Source organism: Thamnophis elegans, chromosome 9 (genome assembly GCF_009769535.1).
Source record: "Thamnophis elegans isolate rThaEle1 chromosome 9, rThaEle1.pri, whole genome shotgun sequence".
Taxonomy (NCBI): domain Eukaryota; kingdom Metazoa; phylum Chordata; class Lepidosauria; order Squamata; family Colubridae; genus Thamnophis; species Thamnophis elegans.
In genome coordinates, this window is record NC_045549.1 from 74,302,156 (window position 1) to 74,315,117 (window position 12,962).

The 12,962-nt window shown below is 38.4% G+C and overlaps 1 protein-coding gene across 1 annotated transcript in view; it reads right to left on the bottom strand.

Moving 5' to 3' along the window:
* Positions 1–995: 995 nt before the first annotated feature.
* ATP8A1 (ATPase phospholipid transporting 8A1) overlaps positions 996–12,962 on the bottom strand; it is a 64,115-nt gene continuing 52,148 nt past the window's right edge. Inside the window, exons 33-36 of the mRNA XM_032224250.1 lie at positions 9,604–9,692; positions 8,907–8,999; positions 6,584–6,675; positions 996–4,889 (exon numbers count right to left, since the gene is read on the bottom strand). Of these exons, the coding sequence (XP_032080141.1) occupies positions 4,792–4,889; positions 6,584–6,675; positions 8,907–8,999; positions 9,604–9,692 (372 nt within the window). The 3' untranslated portion in view covers positions 996–4,791. The remainder of the gene's footprint in view (positions 4,890–6,583; positions 6,676–8,906; positions 9,000–9,603; positions 9,693–12,962) is intronic.

The window sequence follows — 12,962 nt, forward strand, 5'->3', positions numbered from 1 at the left end:
CTGCTGTGGTTGTTCCTTTGTGTTAAAAATAATAATAATAATTACAATCTTTCCATGGTTGCTTTAACTTTTGTCAATTTAGTGTTAGATGGAATTGTATTTCTGCCCTGTCTCACACGGGAACGAACAAATCCTTTAATTTCTCAATGACAGGTTTAAAAGTTTACTTATTCGGAGTTTTTTTCCTATCTCTCCTTCATATGTTCTTATACTATGTTCTGATAAGCATTATCCTCAGAAAAGAACATTCAAAGTATAGTTAACAAGGAAATTATTAATGGCCAATTTAGAAGTACATTATGCGCTTATTTATCATCTCTGGTCCCCCCCCCAACGATTTGAATTATGCAAACCAACCAGCCTTACAAGTTTATAGAGACATATTTTGATTAAAAATGGATATATGTGTGACAATCTGATAAACTTTCACGATGTATTGGAATGCATGTCATATTTCACATCTGTTGGCTACATTGTGGAAATAAATTCCGAAGACATTGTTATATATTTAAGATGCAGATACTGTAAACATCAGAGTATACTTAATGGCAAGGTCTATTTTATTTTATTTAACAATTAGAAGACAAAACAATTAAAATTTGCAGTTCAGAACATGCACATTCACGAAATGCCAATGACATGTAACACTGCATAGAAGTGAATATATTATTAAAATTTAATAACATTATAAAACAGTGCATTTAACATCCATTTAAAACGAAACCTGAGAAAAACTACCATAAACACGGAGTCAAAAAGTTTTTTTTTGTCTCTTCATTCATGCAGCATCACAATTTCCACAGGAGTTTCAGCAGTAATGATTTAAAGAGAGTGGAAAAATCCTAGCTCACCTCGAATGCAGTCCTAAATATTATATATAGTCCCTACTTCTTTTTTTTTTAATCAACACTTCATGAAAATCGCAGCAAAGAACAAAGTTAATGCATTATGGCTTTAAATTGTAGAACAGGAAAAACAACAACACTGAAACATGATTTTTTTTTTTTTAGCTTTTACACATCTGGGCCACGTTTTTTGCAATTACAAACTTTTAAATGGCTGCAAGTCTTTGTTGAAACAACTGAAAAAGCAAGTAGATACATCACTGTCTACTTTCACCGTAATTCATCAACTAATCCAATCAGTTTCATGGGTGTATCTGAGAATACTTTCACTGTGTAAGTTGCTTTTGAGTTGACATTCCATGCTAACAAAATGAAGTCGGCAATCTAGCTGTTTACCAACACTTCACTTTTGCTTACCAAACATATAAATTCTGATGCCTCTTTCGGCTAACAAAGAAATAATGAGTTTTTACAGCACAAGCATGCATCAGTTCAGATTCACACTGCGACATGCAGACAGATTACTAAAACTTAATTGAAACAATTGCTTTCCCACAATATAGAAATCATTAGGGGAAAAAATAGATCATATGGTCCAATTGTCAAGCAAGTAAGCAATTTAAAATTAATTAATTTTAAAAAAAGATATCTTCCCATTTGAGATTGTATTATGTTTTTTTTTAAACATTTCCTCTATTGTTATACAACTATTATATTTTATTAAAATTTACTGTTGTAAGTCTAACCTAAGAAAATAGGACTACTGAGGGCTTCACAAAGTATATCCAATTGGTTGATTTTTCTGGTTAAAGAGTACCACATTGTTACAATCATTTAATTAAAAATAATACACAGTTATAGACATTCTTTTGATTTTTTTGAACGGTACCAGATACTTTCAATGATGATTTTTTTAAAACTTTAACATAAATATTCCACAATACATAATATACACATAATGTACAATTTCCTTAATTTAGGTAATAAAGAAAAGTATAATTTTTATCACTGAACAAAATGTAAAAAAAAAAAAAATTAAAAAAAACAAACAAACCTAGCTGAATAAAATATGCACATCAACCAACATCCCTAAATATACATTATATTATAATATATATTTCTACATTACAGTGTAATGAATCACTTGGAAAGCTTTTCTTTCAAGTGAAAAGTATAGACTTGCAAATTAGATATACTTTGTACCTCCTGGTCTGTTCTAACAGTTCTAGCTTACTTGGGTTTTAGCTATCCCAGAAATCCGAAAATGTCATTTGTCTTGAAATCCAAAACTTCTAGACTCTTAAAGACAGCACAGGACAAACAATCCTCTCATTCACTTTATAAAGTGCACTTTCAAAACGTAAGTTTCCATTAAGCAAATATTGCATCGCAGGTGTGAAAAAGTTTTCCGAGAGAGCTAGGAAATGCGAGAGCATGAAATATATATATATAACGGAGCCTGGGATCCTGAAGAAAGGTGGCATGTTTAAAAGGAAAAAAAAAGGATATATAAATCACTGGCAGAGGATGTGGTCTGCCATTTTTGTAAGGCTAGGCAATTGGGAAGATTTCATTTCCTGAATTCCAGCTACTATGCGGGATTTATGCCTTCGTCACCGAGGACATGAGAAGAGGCAGTAGAAACAAATCTTTGCATGCAGATCATTGTTTTAGGTCATTTGCATGCAAGGCAGTCTTTTCATGCTGTTGGGAATGGAGTGGTGTTGACCAAATTGATATGTCATATTATGTATATTTTGCCACTGTGGGCTGAACTAAATATTCCTCTTCTGTCAATAGTCTGTAAGAACTTGCATTAGAATCAGGGGTGTCCAACTTTGAAAACTTGTAGATTTCAACTCCCAGAATTCCCCACGGCTGGCTGGGGAGTTCTGGGAGTGGAAGTCTGCAAGTTCTTAAAACGTTGCCAAGGTTGGGCACCTTGGCATGAGACCCTAAGCAACCGATAGGAACGTATTCAGCCTTTGCTCGATTATGTGACACCCCCCCCCCCGCTTTTTGTTTTTGAAATATACACTGCTAAAAACTGTACTGTAAGCATCATGCTACGGTATTATTATTATTTTTTAAATAATTTGCTTCAGGAATATGCAATATTTAATAGTGTTTCTGTTACACAGTAGTTTTGAAAAATGGACTTAAGAATAGAAACATGACCCAGAAATACTGAATTTATCCTAGTTTTTCTGCTTGTCTATAGTTAAATTAATTGCACATGTCACAGAAATTAGACATGGAACTGTCGACATCAAATATATTCTAGATAACCTGAAATGGCTATTAACACGCATAGTGGAAAAAATGACTGCCATTTAATAGGCTTTCTCATTCTGATTTTACAAAATGACAAGATTTAAAAACATTTACTCAAAACATTTCGGTTAATGAGAAGGGAAGTTTTACATTACTAGCTAGAAAATCTTTTTATTTAAAAGGTACACAAACCTTGTTAGTTTAAATCTTCAAACTTTTTGCATACTTTTAATTTAAATCAAATTTGGGAATGTACAAACAGAATCTATTAAATACCCCAAATAAATTTTTCTGATAGTGCAAACTGAATGTATAGTATAGTATTGTGGTAAACTGATAATGTCGATTCCTTTTTCCCCCCCCAGATTATTATCGTAACTAACAAGGTAAATTATTTTACAGTAAACTAATTTATATATATAAAATGCTCTGTAAATAAAATCTCTGTTTTCAAGCACACTTCCACCCCAATCAACTAAGGACAATCAGTTTTTGACTACTGTAAATATTACAAAATTCTGGATTGGCTTTTCTTTGTAGGGCCTATATAACTGTAATCATAGGGGATGGATGCAATGCATCGTGGTCTTGAATTACACCTGAACAGTGGCTAATACAGTGGGATCTTTCCTTGTCTGACAGTGTTCGGGCCTGTTTGGGAAACAGGAAACTTAGTTAAGGCACCATCTTTGTCTCTTTGCCACTCCCAACAAGCAACCATTGCTTTTTGTAAAAAAATGAAAGTTCTTGATGATATGCACGGGGAGGCTGACAAAGAAACACCTGAGCCTCGCACACAAATGTCACCACACCGGGACTCTTTAAGCAGGTAACAAGTCTCAAAGACACACACACACACAGTCCTGACAAGAGGAAAATAAATGAAATGCTGTGTTGAATGTACACATTCTGTGAGAGAGAGCATGGACGCAAAAAGAAAGGCTTCCGTAAGGCCAAAGGTGAAAGGAACCACAGATCTGAAATTAAACGCATACAAACCAAATCCTATCAGTTTTCATATTATTGTAAAACTTTTCAAGTACAGAGTATCAAACATGCAACTCTGAAGTTGGACACCTATCACTACCGCTTAGGTTCTACAAATGGAGGAGACATGTGGAATTTCTTTGGCAAACAAGCTCATTTCACCCAATTCCTTCTTAGTGTCTTGCTTTGCGGCCTTTCTTCGTCACATGAATTAAGGTAATCAAAATGGTTCTTTAGCACTTGTGGAAATCAAAGGCTCCTTATATTTAAATTTCACCACGTATCCCACCTTGGCAACGGCTCTGCTCCTCAATGAATAGCATATGCTGAGCAACCGGGTGGTTCACAATATTGAATATTTATTTTTATCTCCCTCCCTAGAGGCAGGAGCGGTACTTATCTTTGCGGTAAATTAGCTGTTTCAAAAGGCTGCAGGTTAATTCTCAGCATCTGTTTACAAAATCTAAGTCCCCTTTGAAAAATTTCGAGGGATGGTGTGTTAAGAGTGTAGTTGCACAGTGCTTATGTCTACTCAATACGCGCGGACGTCAAGAAACAAGAGTGAACGACCTACAACTGCCCCTAAATCTTGTTACTCAACTGTGTTTGCAGACGCAGGAAATATGCATTAATTTGGCTGGATATGGCAAACATTGGAACTCTTGCGACTTCGGGCCTTCATCCTTCACCACTCGTCGGATCTCTGCTTCGTCGTGTCGTAGGCTCTTATTACTTCCGACTGTGACACGATTCCGTTTTCGTCTTGCGAGAAAGCGTATCCGTCTGGAAGTGGAGAGAATTGAGTTGAGGAGAGAAAGAGTGGGGATCGCTCTTTAAATGCTTTGAAAGCACCGCGCAAGCGAAATAACAAGTAGTCCTCGACCTGCAACCAAAGTTACAATGGCGCTGGGGAAAAAAAAGGGATTTGTGACCACTTATGACCGTTGCAACATTCTCAGAGTCATGTGATCAAAATTCAGATGCTTGGCAACCGGTTCATATTTATGACCGCTGCAGGGTCCCGGGTATTGTGTGATCCACCGCTTATGACCTTCTGAAAAGCAAAGTAACGGGGGAAGCCAGATTCACATAACAACTGTGTTGCTGGCTTAACAATTGCTGTGACTCGCTTAACAATTACAGCAAGAAAATAGCATTAGCACTTAGACTTATATACCGCTTCACAGGGCTTTCTAGCCCTCTCGGAGCGGTTTACAGAGTCAGCCTCTTGCCCTCAACAATCTGGGTCCTCGGTTTACCGACCTTGGAAGGACGGAAAGCTGAGTCAATCTTGAGCCCTTTAAGATCGAACTGCTGGCAATGGGCAGTTAGCCTGCAATACTGCATTCTAATTACTGGGAAGGAAGAGCAATAGCACATAGATTTATATACTGCTTCACAGTGTTTTACAGGCCACTCCAAGCGGTTTAGAGAGTCAGCCTCTTACCCCCAACAATCTGAGTCCTCATTTTACTGACCTCAGAAGGATGGAAGGCTGAGTCAAACTGCTGGCAACCGGCAGTCAGCAGAATTAGCCTGCAGTACTGCATTCTTACCACTGTATTATTACCACAGCTCTGAAAAGTCGTAAAATGAGCCAAAACTCACTTAACAACTGTCTTGCTTTGCAATGGAAATGTTGGGCTCAATTGTGATTGTAAGTCGGGGACTATCTGCACCAAGAAACATTTTGTTCAGGCTAACCTTAGGGACTCACGTAGAAAAAGGAAGGAAGGGATAACAGATTTGGTAAGCCACAAATACAGTGTTTTCAAACAGTACTCCAAAGAACACTTATTCATAATGTGACACGATTAAAACAAGTCCGGTTCACATTTAGATCCTTTGAAATACCAAATTTCAGAGCATTTGACCCACTTTAGATCATACTGAGTCCAAATTGAGATCTGTTGGCACAATAGAACATTAAAATCCAAGACGGCCAGCGACACAGGGTGGGAATCTTCTCTCTATCCCATCAGCCACTCCCAGGACCAGATATTTAGGCCCTGCTGGAAGGCCAGGAGTATAGGTGGCAACCTCACCTCCAGCGTGAATATATTCCTAAAAGATGCTCTGAATCCACGTGAGACAGGTGAAGGTGAGAAGAAGTGAAAGATTTCCCACAGGCCCCGTTGTTGAAGGCAAGGCATTTCTGGATTTTCTTTTATTTACCCTTTATTCTCTTTTATGTAACTAGTCCCTCGATGATATAATCATAGATTGGGAGCTTAATTTTCTTTAAAATTGAGTTTTTGAAAATGTAATTTGCTTATTTGCTTTGAAATATTTGCTGTTTGCTTTTTCACTTTCTAAACCTTCAATGTAGCTGAAAATCAGTTACATGGCAATAGGCAGATGAGACTTTAGAATAATATGTGAGCTAATCGGCATGTTGACAAACTTTCTGATAAGACCCTGCTGTTATTTGTGGCCTTCGACTTTCTTTTGCTTTCTAGCACACCTCAAATACTTACGAAGCAAATTTTGTTGCAAAGATTCAGAGCGGTACATGTTGACGTGGTTTTTCTTAAAGACGTTTTTCAATAGCTGAGCTCTTTCAGTTAAGCTGGGGGAAAAAAAGGTGACAAATTTATGAAATGCACTAAAATTTGGGGTGCATGGGGCAGAAATCCAGACTGCAATAACAAATATTGAACAGATTATTGGAAATGAACAACGGCAGCAATCACACATTAGCTATATACAGCAACAAGGACAGAAAATGGAATTATTTATTGGCAATGCTACTTCAAGAAAAGTTTTTTCAGCTCCTATTATCAAAGTAGATTTCTGGTACTAGTTCTATTTTTCACAACAATCAGGCTCTTTCATAAGTACTGTAACTGGAAAAATGATTATTTTTGTTTACTTTATGCTTTAAATCAGAGTTGTAGATTTAGCCACAAAATTCAAGGCACCAAGCAAACTTTTAGTATGTTTTACAGTGGGATGTAAATACCGTTCTGGTTGATGATTTAATGGAATAAATCCGAGCTTGTTAATGTTATCTTAAATACTTGAATGTTAGGACTTAACCAGCAAGGCCTGCAACTAATGATGGTCAGATTGCTGTCATGGAGAGCATCCAGGAAGAAACTAAGGAGAGAAAGCAATTTTGAGATTTTTGGTGCCCTTCACGTCATTTGCACCAACTCCATGGTATTGTCAAATTTGCTGGGATGGATTCCTGAATTCTCTGGGTGACGCTTGGGGATGGGGGCAGGGGGAAGGCCGCAAGCAACTGCAAAATGGAGAAAGGGCAGTCAAACTTCATTGAGTGAGCACGTCTCTTGGAAACCGCTGGACTTAATCCTAAGAAAGCAAAATATAGGAATGAAACAAATTACGTGATATGGGGGGTGGTGGAGGCTAACACATACAATGAGCGGTTGCAGCAGCTGGAAATGTCTAGTCGAACGAAGAGAAGGACTGGGGGTGAGGTGACAAGATAGCAGCTTCCAATATTTGAGGGGCTGCCACAAAGTGGGCATTGATTTACTCTCCAAAGCACATGAAGGCAGGAGAAGAAGCATTAAAGAGGGATCCAACCTAGAATTAAGGAGCAATTTTCCTGAGAGTGAGGACAATTAACCAATGGAACGGATTCCCTCCAGAGGTTGGGGGGCTCCATCACTGGGGGCTTTTAAGAAGAGACTGTACAGCCGCTTGTCCAGAGTGGTATAGGGGCTCTTGTTTGAGCAGGGGGATGGACTAGAAGACCTCCAAGGTCCCTTCCAACTTTGTTATTCTGTATGCCCAGCGTGGCTTCATGGTTCTTCTATCCCTTTAACAACAGTTTTGTTCTAGGCCTTCCTGATTTCTTCCCTCCTTTACATCGTTCCGTTGAAAGTTGTAAAGAATAAAAAGAATGAAAAATAAACACAGGTTTGGAAAACACAGGTGAAACCCCCCTAACTGCTGCGAGGTATTTTACTATACCTATATTGTGTTCGTAGGGAGTCTGCCATAATCTTGTAAAGGGTTAGGAGGGGAGTTAAAAGATATTAAAATGATAAATGGTATTTAATTATAAACTATCCCACCAGTAACATCAATTTGAATTGTATGTTTATGAAATAATTACTGTTAAGTGCTCTGTAGCTACTTAGATATTACAGTTATACTTTAACTATATTACTATTAGGTATAATATATTACATCCTAGTTACTCTGTAACTACACTGTGGTTATTGTAATTACTCTGGGAGAGGAAGCCAAGAGAAAAGGGAGAACAACACTACATGGAAATAATGATAGGGAATAAATAATACTCCAAGAAAAGGAAGAGTTAAAGGTTGTTGGTTTTTTTTTTTTTTACAAAAAAAATATTTGCAAGGTAAAGGGCTAATCCCAAACAGAAGCTAATCTTTAGGTATATTCAAATGCATCTTTGTGTGTAGCCAATTGAAGCTCCTTGTTTCCAACAGCTCCTTGTCTTCTGATTAGGGATTCAACTTCTTCCCTTCCAGGCCCACTGAAATATACATATCATAATTACCTATTAGTAGAAATAACTGACCCTTAACTGACTAGATGGAATAAGGGACAGGCTACAAGCTAATCCAAGCTGCCCTCAGCACGCTGAATTAGTTGCATCTCTAGTTAAAGTGGATATTGAATTAATTGGAAGAGAATGCTTAACTAAGACAATATTTGGTGCATTTTATGAGCAAAGTTAATCCAAGAACCTTTATGACTTTGATTTCAGACTCCAAGTGATGAGGTCAACTCAGGCCAAAAACATAAATAGAATGCTAATATTCAAGGTTGGAGAAACGACTGATAATCGTATTCTACCTTTTTCCCTGCAGAACAGCTCCTGGATCTTGTGATTTTGCTTCCAACTCCTGAACTTCATCTACTAAGGTCTTAAATGCTGCCCTCTTCACTCTAAAATAATGATTAAAAAAATATCAGTTAATTCATTTTAAAATTCTAAGCCTTTTTATCTGTCTGCAAATATCAGTATAGAATTAAATGTAACCCAGTAACATTAAATTCAGCCCCACAATAACATTATCTAAAAAAAAAGAATATAAATTATTCTAGTAGAGTCCACGGAGAACTGAGATTATTCATCCATTTCTGAGATTAACCATTAGGGAACTAGGGGGTAATATTTTCCAAAGAAACATTATATTTATACAGTATATTTGGTTTTAATATTTTATACTTTCATATAATAAAACTGTGATATACAGTATAGGTTGTTCTCTTCTGAAGAGTAATCTCAACAATCTGCAAAAATAGGTCATAATTTAGTAGACTAAGGAGTCAATTCTCTATATATGTGCAAATCTAATTGAGCTTGGATTTAATTAGGAAGATATGCCAATAATAATACTGCATCAGTAAATGCACTTACTTAGGAATACACCCTGTTGAACTAATGGGAGTTTGTCCTGAGTAGCTGTGAAGCCTGCACTGTAATTTTAGGTAATTAACAAACGGACAGATTATTTGGTAGACCATATATTAATTATATCATACTTACACTTTATATACTACATCAAATATCAGTGCTGTCATTGGAATACTAAATAAGCCCATCCAGAAGACTCCGGAGCTGAACAACATCACGGCCTATATAGATTAAAAAAACAACAACAACCCATACAATGAAACATTTGCGATGATGGTAAATAAAATCTCTGTGGAAAGATTAATCATAAATTGCTGATGTAGAAGAAAATTAGTACCAACAGAAGAGAACATCTGTGGCTCAGGGTTGGTCCTTTCTGAACTTGGTTGTTTTCTTGCAGACATTTCATAACCCACCTAGGTAGCATCATCTGTGCTAGAAGGAAGTGGTGTATGTGTGTGTGTGTTTGTATATGTGTACACACACACACACATACACACACACAGCCAATCCCACTCCCTTCTAGCACTGATGACGTTACCTAGTTGGGTAATGAAACATCAGCAAGAAAACCACCCAGCTCAGAGAGCACCAAGGACCCCGCAGTCGTCCTCCTCCCTGCAAACCCCACTCTCTTCTGGCACTGATGACGATACCTAGTTGGGTAGTGAAGCGTCTGCAAGAAAACCACCAAGTTCAGAGAGCACCAAGGACCCCACAGTCCTCCTCCTCCTCCACTCCGCAAACCCCTTTTCTCTTCTAGCACTGAAAATGTTCCCTAGTTGGTTAATGAAATTAATGCAATTAATGGTTAATGCAAGAAAGCCACCAAGCTCAGAATGCAGCAAGGATCCCACGTTAAAAAAACGAGATCCAAGCTGTAAAAATATATTTTATTTTCTCCAGAGATTGCGAAGGGAAGTAACTCTTCCTAGCTGCAGGAGAGTCTGTTTGTGACTGATGGGGTGTTTCATTGCCTGGAGAGGAAAATCATAGGCGTTGATTGTCCCAGAAGTGGAGGGAACACCGTAAGGTTTTGAATAGGCTTTAGCTAAAAGAAAAGGTATTGTTTTTTCTACTGAAAAAAATTACATGCCTGCTGCTGGCCTTTAAAATTCAAGAGAAAATCTCTGTGGGCATCTAGTGCAATGTATTGTTTCACTGTTGAAATTATTATCTTTTTCAGGATTGCCATTTTTAATAGTCTGCTAAGCCATCCAGAATCAATGGCCAGTGAGTTGTTTTAGAAATTAAAATAATAATTACATTGTTTTTTTTGGGGGGGGGAGGGGGGAAGAATAGGCAACCTGTTTGGATACAGGTGGTTCATCTTTGTTGTAGGGTTACTTTTAAAATAATATTGGTTACCTTGTAATTATTACATCATTTTATTGTTGGATACCACTGCTTTGAAAAATTTTGGGCAGTAGGATAAAAGATGCTGAATAACATCTGTAAAACAGTTGCTGGTGGGCTGAATTTTTCATTTACCCTCTCATAATCCCTTATTCACTCTCCAGAGAAGTAGATGGATTACCTGAAAGCAACTATAATATTTGAAAATACAATTAAGCCGTTCACTAAAGGCAGAAATTTATGAATGAAATTTTCAAGGTATTTTGAGTAGTTTTGAGGGCTAATTACACGCGCTTGCACTTCTTATTATCTCCAGGTGCACATATGACAGCACAAACTTCAGGTTCCAATGCGATCCTTACGATATGAAGTACTCACTAACGACACTCAAAATAAACGGATGTCAGGAATCAGTTTCTGGCATGGTATCTGTTCAAAATCATGGGAACAGATGGGTCTCACTTCATCAAATGACAAACGGGAGATTTCCATGCGGGAGCTTTTAAACTCTTCTGCTGAATAAGGGAGGCCTGCTAATCCCCTGGAGCTGCAGCCTGGGGGCCCCCCAAAATCACTCGACAGACAAGGGACCCTTTTTTCCCTAAAGCTCAGGGAGCAGGGGGCAATGGGGCAGGGGAGTGAAATCAGTAGCCCCTCTCCTGCAGCAGCGCTTTCAGAATGCATTTAAGCCAAACTGAATGTCTGCTGGCGGTTAGCAGCTTTGCCCTTCCATCAAGCAACAAACATATTAAACTATTTTGGCTGGATGTAAATTGTTTTAAAAGAAAAAAGAAAAAGAACGGCGATGCAGTGACTTTACAGGTGGAATGGAAACTATTCCCTGTGATTTAATCCGAGTATTAGTGCGCACAGAGAAGCGAAAGACGCTCATAGAATTAGATCCATAACAGGTGAAAGAAAAGAGGACAATTATTTTTCTAAGCGTGTTGCATAAAGCAAGCCAAGATAAAATGATAAATACGACTGATTTCTGAAACATAAAGACAAAAAAAAATAGCAGGGGGAGGGAGGATTTAAATAGAATTCCTTCCTTCCTTTCTTTTTTAATGGTTCTTAATGACTTTTTAAAGTTAGGGAAACGCCAAAGAGCTCTCCCTTGCCTAAGCCCCCTTGTATTAAAAGTTGCTTGGTGAAACAGCGGAATTGATAATGTAAGTCTCAGGATGTTAATTCTGAGCATTGTGATGCTAACGATGAACGAAGGAACAAGGGCACCCACATTCACTCAATCCAGCCTTTTGGCTTCACAAATGAGCAACCTGAATTGAAGGAAGGGAGGGAAGGAAAAAAAAAAAACCACCACTGCCACCAAACGTTTTTCTGCATCATATTTGAAAGCCTGTCAGATTTTGTCCCCCCCCCGCCCCTTTTACAGAGTTAATCCAAAACTAAAAGATTTAAAGAGGACATTCACATTAAAGACAGAAAGCTTCTTTGTATGTGTGTGGGTGAAGAGGGAGGAAACACACAATCTCACGGAGGTATTTCCTTCCTTTCTGTTTGGGGCTGGGAGGCGGCGGGGGGGGTGGGTGGGTGGGGGGAGCTGGAAGCTCCCTCTGGGCTCAGCTCAGAACCATTTTGTCTCTAACTTTTCACATCTCTCTGCCCGTAGACGGGTCAGCTGGGAAGAGAGCAAACGGATCCAGGGCAGACAATGGCTGCTAACAGGGACAGCCTGTTCTGAGGTTGGACTCCGTCTGCCTTTTTGCGATTTACAAATTCATCGCCCGCCTGCTGCCAAGTCTTCTGGCCCCGGCCCCTTTCGGCCTTGGGAAATCAAACGCAACCTGCTTAAAGAATAGCATGAGTCTCCCCCCTGCCTCCTCCCACCCCAAAAAACGTAACAGAGAAATACAAATTGCCAGTGGGTCGGCTTCAGTTGAGCTGAACGTCTGTTAACGGGCGAAAGGGTCCCTCTTAAAATTTATTATCAATTAAAAAGCGATTTTCAGAAACATGCAGGAAAGCATTTGGGTCAGTGGCTTTGACCCTTTCGCCAAACTGGCTCTCTTGTTTATGGCTTAGGTTTTTTATCCTGCCTTGGTGACATTAAAAGTCATTCAGGAGGGAGAGCATGGGTCATACTTCTTCCTCCTATTCCCCCCCCCCCCTGT